General features: G+C 34.2%; 1 protein-coding gene and 1 long non-coding RNA gene across 3 annotated transcripts in view; one reads left to right on the top strand and one right to left on the bottom strand.

Annotated features, from left to right (window-relative positions):
* LOC148616095 (uncharacterized) overlaps positions 1–21,584 on the bottom strand; it is a 34,214-nt gene that overhangs the window by 9,836 nt on the left and 2,794 nt on the right. The window contains exons 1-17 of one of the 2 annotated variants that reach the window (XM_088582794.1): positions 20,836–20,948; positions 19,745–20,389; positions 18,721–18,855; positions 17,788–17,901; positions 16,678–16,794; positions 15,080–15,193; positions 13,784–14,071; positions 13,227–13,445; positions 12,397–12,540; positions 11,333–11,449; positions 10,039–10,179; positions 9,288–9,407; positions 3,715–3,831; positions 2,951–3,079; positions 2,158–2,277; positions 1,304–1,429; positions 200–325 (exon numbers count right to left, since the gene is read on the bottom strand). In XM_088582794.1, coding sequence (XP_088438920.1) covers positions 200–325; positions 1,304–1,429; positions 2,158–2,277; positions 2,951–3,079; positions 3,715–3,831; positions 9,288–9,407; positions 10,039–10,179; positions 11,333–11,449; positions 12,397–12,540; positions 13,227–13,445; positions 13,784–14,071; positions 15,080–15,193; positions 16,678–16,794; positions 17,788–17,901; positions 18,721–18,855; positions 19,745–20,363 — 2,746 coding nt within the window. In that variant the 5' untranslated portion in view covers positions 20,364–20,389; positions 20,836–20,948. Of the gene's footprint in view, positions 1–199; positions 326–1,303; positions 1,430–2,157; positions 2,278–2,950; positions 3,080–3,714; positions 3,832–9,287; positions 9,408–10,038; positions 10,180–11,332; positions 11,450–12,396; positions 12,541–13,226; positions 13,446–13,783; positions 14,072–15,079; positions 15,194–16,677; positions 16,795–17,787; positions 17,902–18,720; positions 18,856–19,744; positions 20,390–20,835; positions 20,949–21,584 lie in introns of those variants that run through there. The other variant, XM_088582793.1, reaches the window with a different exon arrangement.
* Positions 2,596–10,043, top strand: LOC148616096 (uncharacterized). Its single transcript, XR_015922113.1, has 4 exons — positions 2,596–2,694; positions 4,655–4,737; positions 5,653–6,131; positions 9,739–10,043. It is a non-coding gene; the product is annotated as an uncharacterized LOC148616096 (long non-coding RNA).

Raw genomic sequence — 21,584 nt, 5'->3', positions numbered from 1 at the left:
GTCATGACACATCAGATTCGTACACAATTTGTTGACGTGTTTGGCGGAAGAACCATAACTCTGACAAATCTCAACGTATTGAATCGTTCTTATGTTATATTAAAACCATTTGACGCATTACTATTGTGCAAACTCGATACTGAGAATACTCAGGTACGTAATATTCAAATTCAAAGTTTGTCCAATTTAATACCCTCACCGTAGGTAACAGGTCTCATTGTACCATACTGAGATCTAGTGGACTTGGTAATAAAACACTGGTAGTCTACACAGCCATGCTTCCTAATTCCACCTTCTCCTACACATTCCTTACCAAATTGACAATCTAAAACAAGATCATAGGCTTATGCTTATTCTGGTAATAAACATTCATATTGTACACAATCATTTGACACATTAGTAAGTTATATAATATGGAATCATCTAGCTAGACAAAACAAAGTAATGTAAACTGTCATAAGGTATTTTGCAACAATGATTATAAAACAATTCCTTACATTTCAAAAATCTAATATTTAAGATTATTTGTTTTTAACCAAATAGTACTACTGTGACATCTGAATTTTACAAGTCATAAATACAATAGCTACTACATTTAAACCGATCTTTTCGCATAACATTTTTTTACTTTCAATCAAAATGTAATAATCTTCATTCAACATAAATGGTTTGGTCCTTCTAAATTACATAGTGTCAAAGGAGAGTATGGTGGCAAATTAATCCCTGTCTTGAAAAGTATAAATCAATAAACTTAAAACTTAAAGAATCAACTTGATTGATGCACGATGTGTATAATGTGCATTGACTTTTGTTTGTAGTTATCACTTTCCATAGTTTTCAAGTTTATTTAATTGTTAAATTCATTGAATATACAAACTGACAAAGGAATAATATTTGTATGTGGGTGGGGTAAGGGGTGAGGATTAGGGATAAAGAAAGGGTTTCGTACGGTGAACGGGTTTATGAGTGGGGAGAATGGGGAAATCGGTTTTAAAATAATTGTTTGTATAAAATGAATTTCGTTAAATCAAAAACAATACATAAAATGTTGTAGAAATTGAAATTTTTAATATAAGATTTACGTTAGTTTGTTGTTATAAAAAATGAATCGAATGAGGATACTATGGGCAATAAGGATGGAGACAAGGGGGTGGGTGTTAATTGGAAGACCAAAAACTGCAGAGATAGAAACATTTAGGCCAATTCATAAACTGTAATCAGTATCTGAATTTTTTCACTCTTCGTGTGACCTTGACTTAGAAACACAATATTATTTATGTAGTTCCCAAATGGTGATATTTACTCATTTGCTTGATTTCTTGGTCAAAGATATCATGTAAACCTTTCTTGTACCAACGGCAGATATACTCCGTACATCCATTTGTCCATGTCTTGTTTACACCTATACACTGGTCCTTGTACTTACAACCTATAAAATAATAAGTATGCATTATTAAATGTTACACGACAATGTAGACAGAAATAAATGCAGCATAGGAGAGAGTCGAAACAATAATTTGCACGTATGTGCCATACCGTTCAAACGCGTGACCTTCTTTTCAAATATCGGTAGAAAAGCTGTACATTAAACAAATGTTTTGAATTTTTTAAAACCAATTTTAGTTGCTCAAGGACAGATGTAAAATGCAAAGTTATCATTGAAAGACAAGATACACGTCTGTTCAAGTAGTACTGATATACATAATCTGAGGGGGTGGACAGGGGTACTTCATCCCCGTTTTCCTCTGCTTAGACAATCGATTCCAGATCTCTTCCATTTTCTCCCCGTTATTGTTCTTAACTCCGCCTTCCATATTTTTACTTCCCGTTCCCCGCCCCTTTAACCACCGTCCCTCGTCCCTTTAACCACCGTTCCTCGTCCCTTCCACCATCGCTCCCCATCCCTTCAACAACGAATTCCCTAAACCCCTTTATTCCCATCCCCTGTCCACATTACTTATATCTTATCAAAGTAAATGCATTTTATAAATTATAAATATTATTACATGTAACAATACCTTAAATAATTTGTATACATGTATGTGGTCGCATTTAAAAATAGGAACAGCAATACTGCCTATTGGACATGTACTTAAAGATACACTTATAGTCTGTCAAGCTAAACTTAATAAAATCGTTCGTTGGTATTATAATTACCTCCTTCCACAATATCCATATAAGAAATTCCTTTCACGGTATCAATCAAACATTTTTTCTTGTAGCATCCTTCCGACATTATGTATCCTGCTTTGTAACATTTCCCGTTGTAACGACACTCTTTATGAATTAGAAAATTAAACAAATATACATGTTCAATATTTAAAAGAACAGTTACAAGGTAAGATTCATGACAAAATAAAGGGACCAAAGCCTCTTGAGTCCGAAACAGCTAGTAGACAGAGTGGACCGCCGAGGTAAATGCCTTCGGTTTTCCAAAATGATTTCATCGTGAAATCTGTGTCGAAAGGTTACAAAAGTAAAAGTGTAGTATTCTCAAATAACAGCCAAAAAACACACAGAAATACAGTAACAAAGAGCAAATTGTATATTTTATGAAAAAATTATTCACATAAAAACAGCAGCAGGGATTATCATATATAGAAAGATGACTAAAATCTGGGATATACTGTATATCTTACTCAAGATCGAGCTACGAAACCATTTTTTAAATGTTCACGTCAGTATGAACATCAGGTATGACTCTCTACTATTACTACACATTTAAATCGAAAACAATCTGCACATTTGGTATTTTATGTTTAATCTAAATCTGTGTGTATCATTGAAGTATGACAAATTATTGCTAAAGACCTTTTTTTTTAAAACGAACTTCGCATTTATAGCATATACATGTATTTCATTATGTAAGGAGTACAGATATAGCAAATTAATGAAATGATAACTTTGGTAATCTTGTTTGGATTAAGGTATTATTTGTACATCCACAAACCTCGTTCTATAGAGTCAATGCGGAAAGTTACAGTTTTGTTTTTTCTTGTCATGGAACATTTCAATTTCCCGCACCCACTGTAGCTCCATACTGCACCTACGTCATAACATTTACCACCATACCTACAACCTATAAATAGAATTTTCTAAATCTGCTGCAAATGGTGTTTACATGTATATTTCATCATTGATTCGCTACGCTAGAGCAAGTATTACTACCGTGTACAATGTACAATGGAAGAGGGAGGTTTAGCGCCCTGTTAAACCTAGATTTAACCCAACATTTCGTTTAAAATGCCTTTACCAAGTCAGTACCAATGCGGTACAGGCTCCTCCGGTGGTGTTATATCTATTTTGCTAGATTCAGTTTGGATTCGACTTGATTATGAATCGGACTGGTGTTCGGTAATTTTGTTGTTACCCTTATTATCTATATAATAAAATGACAGTTAATTGAATTTATCGTCGCTTTTCGACAACAGATTCTTGAATATAACTTCATTACGTTGGCATTCTTTAATTAAAACTGAAAAACATAAATAGTCTGAAAATGGGTTAAAACTTGTTTTATTTGATATATGTAATGCGTTTTGTTTCTTTATAGTTCCAAGATCTTGTTTTCTAGTTCTAAATCAATGTCAAAGCTGTCTTTTTAGGTTAATGTACATTTTGTAAACAGCTAAACCGCAAGAAGGTACACTGTTTTCTATTTATTTCATTTTCTATTTCTTATCAATATGACAAGAGTAATGGAGATATACTTACCTCCCTTGATAAACTTCATTCCACATTTACTGGTTTCTGTTTCACACATGTAAGTCAAACAGTTTCTTTTGTATTGTTTTCCGAGAGGAATACACCCACCTTTACCATCACTGCATCCTGGGGTGAAACATAAGTATATTCATACTGGATAAGAGTTATATGTATGTCAATAAATATATCCTCAGTTTGGTTGATTATTTAAAAGGCGGGTAGGCTCAAACTTTCATTTTAGCCACAAACACATGGGGTGATTTGAAGATTGTATAGAAAATTAATGGAATCTTTGACTATAACCTTTCAATTTATTGAACAGTAAATGAGGTCATTGCCACATCTACATTATATTTTATGTTCCATTGAATTTTAAGAGCGTTGTGGGTACCTATGGACTTATTATACCCATCCAACTTTCTACAGTTGGTGGGTGTAAAGTGAAAGTGTGTTTGCCCGTCCTTTCTTCTTTCCTTCCAAGCACTTCCTTCCGTTAAGCCCCCGTCACACTGGGCCACGACAGTACTTCGACCTTCACTTTTGGTGAGATCAGGGACAATCGAAGAAGGGTTGTTCTGTTGTTGTGTATGATTTTTGAGATCGTAGTAGAGTCGTGTTAGGCAGGGAGCCGACACAACTGTGCTACAAATGTTTTGAACAAGTTCAGAATTTACATATCGCGGTCGTGGTGAAAAATAGTCATATTTGGAGTGTAGCAAGGTCTTGGAAGCAGCGTAGTAAGTCGGAAATCGTCGTAGACGCGTGTCATGCTTGTCATTTTGTTATATTGGGCCTTTCTACATTGGGCTCACGATTTTGTAACGACCTCGCCACGACTGTGCTACGAACTATACGTTGTTACCACGCTTTTACTACGCCCATATCGCGATAATAATACGCTCAGTACGTCCTTACTACAATTCGAATTTGACGCCACATTTATTTTCAGAATTTAATATGGTTCGAACACCCACGCGGAAAAGGCCCAAGAGATACACAAGGACGTTACATTTCTTTCAAGTAGCAGTCCAGGTAAGAATCATGCAAATGTGATTCATACATTAGTTGGAAGTCCTACATATTTTAATTTTTGATATTTTGTTTAAAATGAATAGATAATCGGAAATTAAAACGTGGCTTTTCATATAACCCTTGTTCTTAGGAGATAAAAATTGAATAGAATGCACAGTAAAATTCAAAACTAAGGGAGATAAATCTGTAAATGACACTAATATACAATAGAAACTGTTGGATTTTCAATGTCCATTATCTCATAAGAGCAGACAGATTGGAATGAATAGTTATAGATTTTATCATATAGACCGATAAAGCAATTTAATATCCAAAATAAACATATGTGGCCTTTTTAAAACATTTACTTCCGGACAAAGATCCCCAGAAATAACAGTGAAAGACTTGTGGATGATAAGATTCTTTGCGATCCTTTGTCAAATTGAATTCTTGAAACCTCACATTATACATATTATAGAAGTTCTGAAGAGGACCCTGAAATTCGGAAATTTTGCTTTTCAATTAAAGTTTGTTCGTGTAAATAGAAAACAAGACCAATTAACATAAAAATATAGCTGTTTAAAACGTACATTGCAAATTTTGAAAAAGAAACACGTGAATGGCAAATAATGCATGTCATGTATGTGTAATTTCGAATTATTTATTTATTTATTAAGTACTTAAACAGTTTATAATTAGGATAATTTAAGTGAATTTAACGAAATCACTTTATAAATACAATGTACAGTGAACAATTTACGCTGAAAAAATAAAAGCTTTTTAGTTTACTTTATTTAGTTGAGCTATGTCTGACTGATTGTCTGTCCTTATTCACAAGTATGTCTTAAATAATATTTTATGGTCATTGTCATATTATAGAAGTACATTATTATTGCCAAAGTGTTGGCAGATTCATTTCTGATAAATTTGTTTCAGTAGAAAAAATAGATCGCCTAGGAGAAGGAAGAATCATACGATGGATTTTCTTGGTATTTCAGCTACAACTGATGACGACACACACCGTTGATACGCAATTAACAAATTCAGAAAGGAGTCAAACCTCTTCTACACTGCTGTGTTCTTCCAGAGCTAAACGAACTAGACTCACTCAAAAGTTTAGTGATGACGATCCTCTCATTTCCACTTTGGAGGAACGCTCATATAAAGTTTAAAGCATACAGAAGCAGCTGTTTTGGTCATTTGAGGCCGCCAGGTGACAATTAGAGGGACACTTTCATAGACTGGATGTGATTGGCTGTCCATAGCTTAGAGCATACTGTTTGCGGGAGATGTCAAAGAGAGCTTCACGATGTCATGTATCGTGTCATACTGAAAGTAAGAATTTGCAAGCAAGAAACCAGAATCAGAATCAGTACATGGCGATGGCGGTTTCTCCAAATCAGTCTTCCGTAAACGTAAGGCAAATCTTTCCAAGTTTCGCTCACAGTCCCACAGCAGCCTGCCAACCCGCACCTCAGTTTTGGCCTTTTTCTGTTCAAAATCCTACAAGTGTCTGGGGCTCTATGGATTCATCGTAGGTCCAACAACAATACCCATTCACTGAAGTCTGCTTCAGTCACAGGCACCTGTCCCGTTCTCTACTCTTACGAATATCCTTCGTGATATACGTCAATCAGAGGAAGAAAATAATCAGTGGTCCTTTTCACAAAAAATCGTAAGAGTAAGAGTAAAATTAGTTGTAAGTTATGACGTCATAGTAAATAAAAGTATTGTGACGTCATAACTTACGATTAATTTTACTCTTACGAATGTTTGTTAAAAGGACCGCAGTACTCTAGTGTATTGATTTGTTTACGAAGTAATCGATTGATATCATGGATATGTTGTTATGATTTATTATCTTCTATGCTATTATGAGAGTAATATGATTCTGTTTGGAGACTCTATCGCGATATAATAAATAAAAAGTTTAACTTTATGCTTTCAGGTGACAATACTGACCTGTTGTTAAGTTGCATAATTATTATTTTGGGATTAAACAATCAAACTGAATATTTTAATAAGTTAACAAAGCAAATACTACGAACATGTACCCTTTCTATATTCCATATTTCTGCCAGCAGTCCGACATATTAGCTGAACCCGCATAAAATTTTGACCTATTCCGTTCTACCGGGAACTGGTATTTGGAGCGTTGAATTATTGTCTCCAGTTGCCAAGTCATTGCCAATTTAAGACCTGGTTCTAATGGTATTCGGAAGTTGGATTTTGCGCTGAAAAAGTTCCTCGAGCATTCGTAGTTAAAGTTTTACAAATTTATAATGCGATGGCTCGTCTTCCAGGGTAGCTCTGTCATAAGTCGATCCAAATCTCCGAAATGCAATCTTCTGTCTGCTGAGAGCCATGCAGGGCCTTACCTAAACTGATCTTTGCCTGTTCCTTCTGCGGTTACGGTTTCGTCTTCTGCGTTAAGTAAGCAAAATAATATTCAGTACCATGTTATGTTGGCCTTGCAATATGAATAGCTATCCAACAATGCCAGGTCCATGTTGTTTCTAGCGAAGCAAAGTTCTAAATTACAAATCAAGACAGAAAGAGTAGAAATAAAACCAATGTCACAAGTATGACATCAACACAATAGTGACAGGAATGAAAACACATAGTGAGAGAACGTAGGACAATCGCACTGCACGTAGTACAATCGTGAGATAAACGTAATGCGCGTGGTAATGCCGTATTGAGAACGTAGTTATGTCGTACTAATCATACCAATATCTTAAGAGAGTCGACAGAGGTCGTGGTAGAATCTTAGAACAATAGTTGGAGTGTCGTATAAGGAACGTACTAGACACGTGAAGGTCGTGTGCAAAAGAAATTTTGAATTTGATCGAACTATGGTAGTTAGACAGTCGTGATGGTTGTCACATTAGGCAACTTGTTTTCTTGTTCCCACGATTACGTTATGATCTTTTAGATCGTGAAGGTCGCGGCGAGCGTAGTGAGGTCGTGGACCAGTGTGAATGGGGCTGAAAGCGGAGGGGCACCCATCTCTTATCCGTCATTCATCGTATACACCATTGAAGGTATTAAATTTAACTTTCACATAATGTGTATTACGATTCCCATTGTGCACATCTTGTTTTAGATTTTGACCCCAATCAATTTGGAGGTTCATGTTAAAACATGGAATTTGCCATTTATAAATATGGGGTCAATGGGTACCCATCTTTTTTCTGTTACTACTTCCATTAATCTGAATGAAATTTAATTAAACTTTCAAAGATCATTAATTACATATTTCTATTGTGCTCATCCTCTTTTAGACTTTGGTACAAATAAATTTGGAGATCAAAGAAAAGTTGCATGCTATCATATGAGGAATTGGGAGTATCAAGTGAGGAAGCTTTGCTCATAGTTTTTTTCCTAGTTTCTTCTAATTTGTCTGTGTTTGTTTTGTTTGATTGGATTTTTCGGGTTGATCAAATTCCTTCAATCATTTCAGATGAGTTACAGATTAGAACTGGGGACGGACATACGGCTGAACAGCATGAAGACTACATTATACCTCTCGATTCGTCGGGGGTATAAAGAGCTAGTACATTCAAATCAAAATCTGGTATGGGAGGAACACGTCTTCAAGAATTAGTTAATAATCAGGGGAAAGTCCATTCATTGGTGTAGGGTAAATTGTTGAGAGAGTCCATGTTTTATTCTGAAACTCCACATCTAAACCTCCCCCCAAATCACATCAAAATCTGAAATACATGTAAGAGCTATCATCGGTTTGTTTGGCAATGCAAAACGGGAGTCTGTATAATGCTATCGATACATGTATATAATTATGTATATAATTCCCCAATCCTTAACAATGAATTAAAGGTGCTTTAGTCACAGATACAAAATGGACGGAGTTCATTTTCACTAAACAATTTATCAAATTCATTCGATTAAAATTAAAAATACGTAGAACGTGTGCAATGACAAGTGCATGATAGTTCTGTCACTGTTTCACGTCAAAGTGACGGACTTTGCATACAAACATTGATATCTTTAAAGTGTAGGATAGAAAATTTACAATTCATAATTCTTTTGATAAAATTCAACATTGTATGGTGTATTGTATGTTGATATGAAATATATTTAGAAAACGTTTTACTTCAGTTCAATTTCTCCTTACAGCAAAGTCAATGCTTTGTTTATAGAAATCCGTACAGCAAAGTCAATGCTTTGTTTATAGAAATCGAAATTCCAATATTAGTGGATATATGAATCTATAAAATAGATGTTGCACAATTGCCATTTATAATTTACAATTTTTAAATTTTGGAAACTAAGAGTTTTTTGAAGAAGTTTGTGGTTACAAAATAGGAAACAATCAATGGCAAAGTTTATGTTCTCATAAAAATCCTGAATTCAAATAAAAAATCAAGAAGGCAAAAAGGAAGCTACACAAGTGCATTTACGCATGTGAAATTCCTGTTGATGTTTACAATTCCAAATTTTATAAGGCAAATAGTCGACCAAAATACAGACAAAAGATTGACTATTACGATTTAAATGTACCACTAGATCTAGATCTTCCATTAACAACAGTTCTAATTTTAACAAACCTGCTTTCATTAGTTTGAAATAACAGTCTGGTGTTCCTCTTCTGGCAGTGCATACAGAGCTATAGCATCCTCTTGTTGTTTTATAGTTTAAAGGTCTGCAATTATTTTCATCCTTACAACCTAGTAATGTGTAGATAGAATCACTAAATGTACTTTTAATACATGTACAAGGCCACATGTTGATATACATTTTAAACATATGTAATGAAGCATTTGCAAAACAAACTTACATTATGTTGCGTATTCATAATACATTATCCAGGGGTCTTTGATTATCGCCTTTTTTTTTGCCTATGGCTCGAAATATTAATAAATCATGTTACTATATATGTACATCTGTATATCTTTATGTCAGATACTAAAATATCAACAGTTCCTAAATATTCCATATTATTTGCATTGTCAATAACTTATATTAGCTTCCTTGCAAAAAAATATATATTTATTACAGATGTGAATTGAACAAGTTCACCTTTGCAAGCCATTAACAAGTAACGAGATTTTGCATCAGATAAGCCACACCAAGACTAATACAGGTATGAGTTAAGATTAGATGGCTTTAGATAAAGTGTTTTCGTGGTTTGTACTTTGTCAACAATGTTATCATAATAATAGCAACCAAATCTGAATTAACATAAAACTGATTGGACTGAATATTGAGTAATTGCGTATTAAAATTTTAGGGCACTTCGATCCTCGATAACAAATAAAACAACTTCATGTTTAAATATAAATGTGGATGACATTGTACCTTTGTAGTCAGTTTGTACTTGGAACATAATTTTTATTCCGTTATCAACCCTCTTACATCTTCTTGTATGACAGGTTTCGCCATACGACTCTATCCATACTTCAGTCTCGTTCCTACAATTTCCTTTATCGTCCACACATCCTGCAGAGTACACAAAATAAAGTCTTTCTTAGAAGATTTCTTAATAAAATGCTAAGCAATGATGTATATAAATTCATCTCATTCGTGAAACAGCCAGGCTTCATTGTAAGGTCAAGAGAAATTCGTTCCAGTCACGTTCCAAAGACTATCATGTACCATTCTGTGTAAGGATCAGGCAATGGGTGGCACATCTTTTTTTCTCAAATTGGTCTTTTCTTGTTTGTCTCAAATATATTCAATACATCTAGTTCACAACTGAAAAGGCATTTAAATTTATTCTAAAGCTTCTGTGACGTAGATATTGTTTTATTGGTTATATAGGGAAAAAGTGCGGGGACATTTTCCCGCCATTTTCCTATAGTGCAATTCAACTAAATCAGACCTATCAATAGACCCTTTTGTGGTAAGTTGGTGAGCATGCTCAATATACACTTCCGCGAGGTAGGGCTTGGGTAGAACCAAAGAATTTTCCTCGCGGAAGTGTATATTGAGCATGCTCTACGCATGTTCATCGACTACCCCAACGTTAGCACAAAAGGGGCTATATGTTAAAAAGGCAAACTTTACAAACACTTTGATGGTTATTTCTGGAGGTTATGAGATATTATAAATACTTTGATCATGCAATAACCTCGGCGTTTATTTTTCTTAATGTGCCACACCTTAAACACATTTTGTCAGATTCTTAAGCAGAAAAAATAATACTCAAACATCAACTGTACCGGCTGTTCTAAGGATACAATGTAAAAAGATTGTTTGCTAACACGAGTTTAGTAATAAATTTACTCATTATATGGATATTATTACTATCGATGGGGAACATATTAGATTTGAGTGTTAAGTATATGCATTTTAAAGAAATTTGTTTTTAATGAATATCTATTCGCCTTGAATTTATATGTAAGCATATCCCTTTTGAATTTCATATTGGAAACATATTTCATATACTAGTATACTTATTAGTGCAAACCGTGTAGTGTTAAGAGCTGCTCTAGAATCAGTATAAAAACATTTGATTTGAATTTCGTTAAACGGAAACACCATAATCATTTATGATTGAGTCTTGGTGTTTCCACAGCATGAATTCAATCATAAAAACTCACAATAACCAAACTTGTTAAGAATAGTAAGAGCTTTTAAAATGAAATTTTACCCCCAACATCCACGTCTAGAATTCTCTTTCCGTTTTCTTGTCGACATATATACCATGCACAGCCTTTCTTTATTCGCTGTCCAGTTAAGACAATGTTACCATCCCCATCATCACAACCTAATGAATACAACGTGTTAGTTTTCTGCACAGATAAACACAAAAAAAATTAAGGGATAGTATGATTTTCACAAAATTTTACCTATAATTCTTGAATCCTTTAAATTGGACTTTACAGAAACGGTGCAACAATTCTAACGTATATAGCTTTTACAAATATCATGCGATTATGTCGGTTATCGTCTTAAGTTATCTTGATAATTTGAGATTAAAAATACATGCATGCACATACATGTATATACACAAGCAATGAAAATATTGACATCATCAGATGGCTGCATCAGAACTGACTTGATGTTTTAAAGATTTACTGTTTACATGTATTAATGTACAAACGGTAGTTTTCACCTCCGACTGAAACAACATCATATTAAATTCTAGAAATATAATACGTCATCACTTTGTGCCATTTTTTAAAATAATTACACGTAAATTCATTATTATATTATTTCGTCAAAATTTGGAATTTGACAATTCAGACCTGTTATAGAAAAGTTTTGTCAGTTTCAAAATTTTGATAAAACATAAAACAAGTTGAGATGTTACAAACGGGTAAAGGAAGGCAGTGTACAGTATTTCACAAAATCAAAGGTTTCAATTGTTTCTCAAGAGCAAATTAGATCATAGCTTATCATAATTATTTTGTTACAATTTCGTTTTACAATTGATATGTAGTTTTCTTCTATTAGCTGGTTTCTCAGATTAAGGAAGTCATGTCATTTTTATACACTGAAAAATCCTTTGGTTTTTATTGTACGTAAACACAATCTGTCAGGACAAAATACCCAACAGGGGGTTGACTTACGTGTACGTTGCTAATTTTAATATATTGCATCATGTTTGCATATAGTAAATCACGCGTGCCAATAGTTGCTATCTCCAGGTCTTTTGAATGTTACATAATTCAATAATAACATTGATAATACCAAATAAATTGAATATCTCACCACAATCAACAGGTTTATAATGACAGAAATAGATTTCTGTGTTATTATCCCCATCCTTAGTTAACGGTATTGACCCATTCATGGCTGGCTCAGGATTGACATCAGTATCATCGAAGGCAAAGTACTCCAGTGTATGCGACATTCCTGTTGAACATTGATTATGTCTGTTTACTTTTGATAGCATTATTTCACATCGTTGAACTTGTACCGTTGTGTTTTGTTTTTTCACATACTTCAAGGTTAATATGGACTTTTATTACTCCCTTAAGTAACACGTGTCTTATCTTCACGATTGATGCTTTTTTTAGTAAATTCATCTTATTATTACTACTTTACTTATATATCTATGTTTGTCTGCAGGTACGTGTATTGTATGACTTTATTAAAGCATGGATGCAAATATCAAAATTGCGTAATGATATTAACATTCTGATGACTAAGCACGTGATAAATCGGTTAATCCAGCTACATTACCATATGAAATTGGTCGGAATATATCATATCATGTCTTTTATCATCATTTATGTATGTAAGGTTTGACCTTACATGTAACCAAGCACAGAAATCGTGAAAACAGGGGCTTGAATTCAAAACAAGCTTATTCGTTCATTGAAGACGTTTTATCCCAGTGGGTTTTTTTCTGTTTGTTATACTCACCATTTCAATTTTCCTTATATTATGAACGAACCGAAATTCAAACTGCACCTTTTGTAAGCCACTAAACAGTTGTGAACTTGATAAATTTATAAGATGAATCGCCTAATATGATTTAGATGGAACCAGTTAATATGAACTTTAACTACATTTTAATCCAATAAATATTTATTTACCTCTGACCTGTTGGCAATTTTCTGCCTTACTTCCAACAAATAGTATGAAAGGTCGTTCCTTCGGCAAAACTAGAGGATCTTCAATATCACCATCGTTACGACAACAAAAAAAGAATCCAGTATCTCTAACATATTGGCCGTCTGGGAGGCTACCATTGACAACACTGAGAGATTCTGATGAGTCAAAATCATCAAATCCTATAAACCCTTCTTCAAACCCTAAATGATAAAAAGAGATGTTATCTGGGGAAATATAATGCTTCTAACATGAACAAGTATATATTAGGTAGATCTGGTCTAATGAAAACTTTATTCTCGTGGTTTTGTAATCATACGGTTTTATTTATCCAATACAAGTGTATATAATATTTGCATGGTTTAATTTTCTGGTTCTTTTCAAAGTGTAATTCTAAAATATGTTGTATATAATGGCCCCTCAAGCCATATTCCATAGATATTTATATAGTACATGTAGATTAATTTGATTTTTTTCTTTCAGAGTGATAGGCTCAATGCAGTTTTTTTTTTTTTTTGGCAGTATTGGCAAGACTACTAACCTTGAGGACATGTTCCATTTTTTCTCATGATACAGTATTTTCCTGGTTCCCAGTATGTCTGGTATCTTGGTAGTAGTGATAAATCATTAACCTGTTGTCTCATACAGAAGTGATGGATAAATACATATGAGTTGTAGACTCCGAATGCATCGAATTCAAAAGAAACATAGTTTTTTAAATTTCCCATGTGACTTCGGTATCCCTCTGACCATTCTTCAGCAACATCTATTGGGCAACCCGATTTTGGTTTCAGTAATCCATAATTTCCTTCTGGCCAGTACATTATTTCTATAAAAATCAAAAGAAGTGAATTGATATTAGCTACTCCAATACAAACAAACCATTAGGAGGGGGAACAGAATATTACACATGGTTAGGGGACAAGAAACCATTTGCCAAAAACTAACATCATAAATATAAACCAGGTCCACCGGAAGGGTAAACTTTAAAGTGTAAAATAACAAGCATTGATAATCATCACAGTTAACATTAAAACATGACTATATTGTTGTGTGAATTTTTGGGGGGTTTTAACAGAGTGGCACAATCATATTTTATGACTGTATTAACTGTCATTTTCAGGTTCAAGTGTCGAATGTTTACTTTACATTTTATTTACAGGGATTTAATTTTGTCAGAGGAGGCAGTTGCCTCAGGCATTTCTGGGGCGAAATTCAATCTTCTTTATTGTGAAAGGGTACCTAGAGTCGCTAGAAGATTTTGATAGTTTTTGCTAAGGCATGCACTGAATAACGAAACCACTTAATTTTCTTACTTTGAAGAGATTCGACAAAAAATTCGACAAAATTGATTCATTTCAAAATAGTGGTTTGATATTATATTCATCTACACAAGGTCGAAAAAAAAAATAGTTTCACCACCAAAAAAAGTACCTCTGGTTACATCAAAATTAAAACTGACAAGCTGAACTTTAAGTTTTCAGGAGTTTTTAGGAGGCAGACCTTGTTTTCTTAATGTTTGGTGAAAAGTAAAATGAAAAATACTTGTTGTCAATAGTAGATTCAGAAGGTAACAGTTGGGATCTTATCCCTCCTGCAATTGGAAAAAATGTATTTGTGTATTTGTGTGTATTTTTGGAATGAAAACTGGATACTTTACACATTTTAGCCACTGCCTCCTCCATTATTGGACCAATTTACATGTACTTCCTTGGTATCGCTCACGTCTGGGTACACTTTCAAAAAGTTGTAATATATTTTTTTCCTTGGGTAAGCTGTCATAAAGTTACAATGTATAATACTTCCTTTTAATAAATGATAGTGGAGAAGTACACACCGTTTTTAACTTTTTCGAATTCAGTCTTGCCATTGTTGTCCACACATTGGTAGATAGAGCAACCGTCATGCCAGAAATGTTTTATAGGTTTACATTTACCACCATAAGAACATCCTGCAAAATAATTATCAAATAAATGGTGTGTACCTTCAGTAATTACTCGGTAGAGTGTTTGGATTATGATAACATCCATTCGCTATATTTTAATGCATTGTTGGAAGTACTGCAACATTCTATCGACCCCAAGGCATTGTTGGTCGTCAGAAACGCTGAGTCGTATATTTTGACGTGCTGAAGTGACAACTGAAGAGAGAAATGCTGCCTTTCATTCATAAAGTTCTAGTTGCTACAACTAAAGGGTTTTTAACGTCCTTTACCCTGTCGGGTCTCGCACGGACGGAAGTTCTAGTTGCTACTACTAAAGGGTTTTTAACGTCTTTTACCCTGTCGGGTCTCGCACGGACGGAAGTTCTAGTTGCTACTACTAAAGGGTTTTTAACGTCTTTTACCCTGTCGGGTCTCGCACGGACGGAAGTTCTAGTTGCTACAACTAAAGGGTTTTTAACGTCCTTTTACCCTGTCGGGTCTCGCACGGACGGAAGTTCTAGTTGCTACTACTAAAGGGTTTTTAACGTCCTTGACCCTGTCGGGTCTCGCACGGACGGAAGTTCTAGTTGCTACAACTAAAGGGTTTTTAACGTCCTTTTACCCTGTCGGGTCTCGCACGGACGGAAGTTCTAGTTGCTACTACTAAAGGGTTTTTAACGTCCTTTACCCTGTCGGGTCTCGCACGGACGGAAGTTCTAGTTGCTACTACTAAAGGGTTTTAACGTCCTTTACCCTGTCGGGTCTCGCACAGACGGAAGTTCTAGTTGCTACAACTAAAGGGTTTTTAACGTCCTTTACCCTGTCGGGTCTCGCACGGACGGAAGTTCTAGTTGCTACAACTAAAGGGTTTTTAACGTCCTTTACCCTGTCGGGTCTCGCACGGACGGAAGTTCTAGTTGCTACAACTAAAGGGTTTTTAACGTCCTTTACCCTGTCGGGTCTCGCACGGACGGAAGTTCTACTTGCTACTACTAAAGGGTTTTTAACGTCCTTGACCCTGTCGGGTCTCGCACGGACGGAAGTTCTAGCTGTCATTTAATTGCTCTTTTATATCATGCGCCTGTCAAAAAAAGCAACCAGCCAAACACGTGAAATCTTTAACCAGTATCGAAGCTGCGAAGCTGATTTCATTTTATTTTTAGAACGATTTTAGTAAGAGTAAAAATCATTTTAAATGTTGCGTGTAACGTTTTTGTTTCACTCACATTAATCTCATTTTGTTTTAATACATGTATTCATTCATGTTTTGTGGAAAAGTACACTTTTCCGTGAACATGTGCGTATATTATCACTGACAAAGCAAAATAAACTACTTTAATAGTAAAACAAGTACTAAGTCTGTTTTCATTTCGTCTGAAGTGCCTGTACAAAGTCAGGACCATTGTGGTACCAGCTGCCAGATTTATTTTTGTTTTGACTTGATTATGAATCGGATTAGTGTTTGGCAAATTTTTTGTTACCCTTATTAAGTAATAAACGATGAAATTTACCTTTAGCTATTTCAGCAACAGTATAGCAAGTTCCTTCGATCCGACATTCATATGTATTGCAGTTCTTTTTGAACTGGTCTCCAACCCTCCAACAATTCCCTTCATCATCACTACAACCTTATATCATTGAAAAAAAAAATAGAAACCATGAAAGCAGTGTTACTGAATGTGACTATTCTTGGATCGTATCATAACAACTACAATATGTGCTTAATGTATCATTTCGGTTCATTAAGAATGAACCTCGCAAGATACTCGACACAGACATGTGTATGAGCTCAAAGAAGCAGAATTTGCATTCCGTCATTATTTGTAAACGGAGGAGAAGCGAAATTTTAGTCTAAATAAATTACAGACCCTGGCAATAATTCAGTATATAATGACACACTAGGATACGAGTATATAAGTATATTGATCAAGAAATTTTGCAAAATCAGTTTCATATTCATATTTAGTTTATTACGATCTGTTATAGAATCGTTAAGAGATGTGCGGATAAAATTTTGATTATTTTGATATTATATATTTTAAAAGCTTTTGGATTTACGATTATTGGAACTTTGGGTAAAATGCAATATTTTTTGCCTCTATTGGCTTTGGACAGCCGAGAAAGGCTTTTGTGGCCAATGTGTTGGCTGTGGTTGTGAAATAAACAAAGCAAGTCATGACTCCTGAATTCAGTGAAATATTGTTATCGTGTTTGATTAATATCAATACAGTGACCGCTTGTTAAGTGTTCACATTGCAAAGCTTGGCGTGGTTGTAAATTTTATAAGGCATAATTCCGTAATTGTGAAGGATTTTTTTTTATAATTTTAGAATCAGGAATTTATTCGGTACGAATCCTTTTACCTTTACTGGTTACACGTTACAACACGGCCACCTTGCCTTATTCATAAGTCAATTTTAATGTCTTGCTTAAAAGTGATAATCGCATGAAGTAAAAAAAAATAATTCTCACATGTAAATCAATCGACAGTAGTTCGAACTAATCCAAAACAAAACGAATAATATTCATATAGTTAGCATGAGTTACACTTAATAAGATTGTTCTGGTAATAATGATAATTTAATTAAAAATAAGTTTCAATATGCATTGTTTTTACAGACCTCCTTCTATTAATCTGTATACTACAATATTTTCTATCAGTTTGACACTGTATGTAAAACATCCTTCCGTCCATGTTGTTCCCACCATCTTACATTTCCCCTTATACAAAATACCTGCCAGTATATACATAGAAAGGCTTTGTTACATGTACGCATCTTTAGTCGAAACTGTGCATATCATAGCAATCAGGAAAAACAGGTGTTTGGGTACAGTGTAGCTTACCCAACCTTATCCCCAAAGTCACCACATCCATATATAGTGTTGACAATTTGATATCTGTACGCAGTTTGTTTTGCAGTTTGCCTAATTAAATGTACAACTGGTTGTTGTAAAATGGTGTGGAAAACGAGAATTATTTGTTAATCAGTTAATAAATTTGTATGAAGTATGATCATTTATAGCGACGGTGTGGAAAACTTGGCAATCTTAACTCAAATTAATAAGTTAAACAATTTGTAACATTGCGTGTAAATAAAATATTCATCGGTTATGGACTTTTAATGAAGTCAATACGTTATATATGGACCTGTTCAGATGATATTGATCTGGGACGAAGTACGTGGTCAATATAATCTAACAGGTCCATATATAACGTCTTGGCTAAGTGAAAGTCTTTAATTTATATGTTACATATGTAGATAATGTATTTTGGATATGGACTTGAGTGTTGTAATTTTCCGCCGTGATTGGCTGAGAGCAATTACGGAACGAAACGGTTTATATCCGGATCTAAATTCAGAAGTATAGCGTCAATATACATATAAATAGAAACATAGCGTCAATATATTTAAAAATAGAAACAAGGCTTCGTGTACGTGGAATATCCTTTGCATCACGTGATCATAATAACCAATTAACAAAGAAGACTGTTACACCATATTTAGTATGTGCTTACATGTACGCGTACGACGATGAATAACGTTATTTCTCACCTCTCCTGATAGCCACGTACAACCCGTTTCCACATTGGTAGGTGGTACAAGGGTCATCTTTAGCATGCCACCTATCACCATGGTCATAAAACACACCATCCATGTAACATGGACATACTGGTTTACAATGACCAGCTGAAACATATGAACATGCATGCATTGAGCTGTCAACGCTAAAACTAGAGAAGCACGCAGACTTACAGAGATCAGCTGAATACATACAGATTGTGGTATATATTTTATTACAACGAAGACCAACCTGACAGTAAAACAGGTTGAAGCCGGGATGAAAACATATGGAATAGAAATGGTAAATTAACTAGGAATTAATTTAAAAAGGTCTGTTTAAAGACCGGTCGATCTTACACATTCCTAAAATGCTAAACAATGCCGTAAAACAGTTAGAAAATGCAAATGTATGTTATATTTATTGCACGGTATTACGAATTATTCAAACAGACTTTGAGCCCGCAGGGCGTGAAGTCTATTTGGATAACGAGGAAGGCGGTGCTATTTATGAATTATGACATTGTCATTTTCGCCAGATTCGGAGTTACCCATGTGCAGCATTTATGATAATAAGGTTGGATACTGCATGGCTGTTCTGTTTTTTTTTTTTTTCTTTCTTTTTATTTTCTAAATTATATATATTTTGGTTTAGCTATTCTCACGCTAGTGCGAATAATATTGGAGGGTTACCATTGTGCGAAACCTTTACTAGAATAATCAACGATTAAGGTCGACAAATCAGCATATCCCATATGCCTTGTAAGAAAGACATAAATAAACAATAAATGTGAAAATCGGCAACTACTTTATGGTGTATAAAGAGGCATGTATTATTTGCTCTGATGTTATAATGATCCTACTTCTTGAATATTCAGCTTTCAGATGATATCAAATTTCTGTATATGTATATGTGAAGTTATTAAGATGATAAATATGCATTATATACTTGACCTTGATACTTGACCTTGGTAGCTGACATACAATAATGGTATCATTTGATAAATTCAAAACTTACGAGCTGAAGAGAAGTATAACTCCTTTTTAGGTTTGTCAGACTTCCATACAGTATCTTTTCCATTTTTCCGTGGATATTTATCTACATAGCTTGTTTTGAATGGAATTTTTTTAAACTTCCCAAAGTATGGAGATTTGTAATCCTTGTAGTACTTTGGGCTATCATAATTATAGTATCCCTTTTTTCCGTAAGGATCTTTGTCCTGCTTGCTTGAATCATAAGAGTTACTACCCTTGTCTGAACCATAGGATTTACTTTCCTTGGATGATCCATAATCTTTGTTTGACTTCCATTTCTTGAAAAGCTTGTCGTTCTTTATAAATCCTTTATTTTCTTCCGAACTATATTTCTTGATTTTAAATGGATTCTCAGACGGAACATTTTGTCCACTTGAGTAAAGTTCGTCTAATTTTCTAAATTTTTCGCTGTTTCGTGAAAGATGTTTCGGGCCAATTTTGGAACTTTCCTGCGAACTGTATTTTTCCTTCGATTCCGAACTTAATTTTCCCTTTGATTCATAGCTATTTGATCCCGAACTTAACTTTTCCTTTGACCTTGAACTAGAGAGTAGCTCTACAGCAGTAATGGACAGTAATATCAGAAGTAATTTTCCTGTCATTGTTAATGCTGGATCTCCTCACCATTCTGAAAAAAAATATTAAAGAACTCACAATACGAGAGAAACTATCATTGTTACTCATTTACTTTAATATTCACTCTCCCGGACGTTTTTTTTTTCTTCAAATAACATAAACGATCTCGTTTAATAATCAGAAAGGGCGCAAGTCAGTCAAAAGTTAAATAATAATCTTATGAATACTTAAGCATTTCAAATTTAATAAGTGCTTCAAGAAAATTGTATGCATGTACGTTCTAATACCTAAAACTGTTGTGCACAATCTAACTAGGACATCATATATACACTGAATACATGATCCACATATGTTTGTTTATCCATGTTGATAAATTATTTATGATACAAATATAAAAGGCATTGCTTCTTAATTGATGTCAATAGTGAAACGTAACTGCCTGCTCTTTGTAGCAGATAACTCGGTAGTATTTAATAATTATAATTATGTTATACAAACCACTGCTCACTTGGGCTCAAAGTACTTGCAACTGTGGTAAGAACTTATTGATAATATTCTGTCATATAAAATACATGAATTGATTACGTGTCGTGTCAGGTGCGCGTTCAAATACTATTGACCTATAAAACTTTTTTTCTCCTCATTTTTGAAGTTAGAAAATGCTGAGTAAAACGATTATGAAAGTATAAAGTACACTAGGCTAATAGCCGAAGGTCGACTTGACAAATCTACGTCAATTGGATAGGTATCGACTTTTCCTTGATCAGATCTTCAAACCATTTATATGAAGCTGAACAGCTCAATAAACACAAACATACTGTGTAAATGAATCCACTTAATACGCCCCTAAATTGAAATCAACATGGTGGATAATTGTTTTATCCATATTTATATAAGGAAGGGTTATAGTCTAAAATTGTCCCAAACAGCTGTGCATCAGATTATGATCATGTGTGTGTTTGTAGTAAAACTTTTTGCACGAATGTTTAAACTAATGCCTGCTCAGTTAAAATTCAAAGATAAAGTCTATTTTAAATGTTTTTTTTTTTGTTTTGCTTTTATTTTGTTTTTGTTTTGTTTTGTTTTGTTTTGCTTTGTTTTATTTTACAGGAGACAAAAGTGTGTTGGGTGTTTAAGCTGAATCGAAACGCTTATACAGTTGTGTCTAGAAGTCATTCAGCTACTACACCTTAGTTTTTGTGACCCGTTGCCTTGTGAAACTCAGAATTACATGAGGTCTAAACTCA

This window comes from Perna viridis, chromosome 5 (assembly GCF_037379345.1).
Source record: "Perna viridis isolate PV_CMFRI_1.1 ecotype Kerala chromosome 5, ASM3737934v1, whole genome shotgun sequence".
Taxonomy (NCBI): Eukaryota; Metazoa; Mollusca; class Bivalvia; order Mytilida; family Mytilidae; genus Perna; species Perna viridis.
Note: the sequence above shows the minus strand (reverse complement) of the source record. Positions and strands in the feature narration are given on the sequence as shown.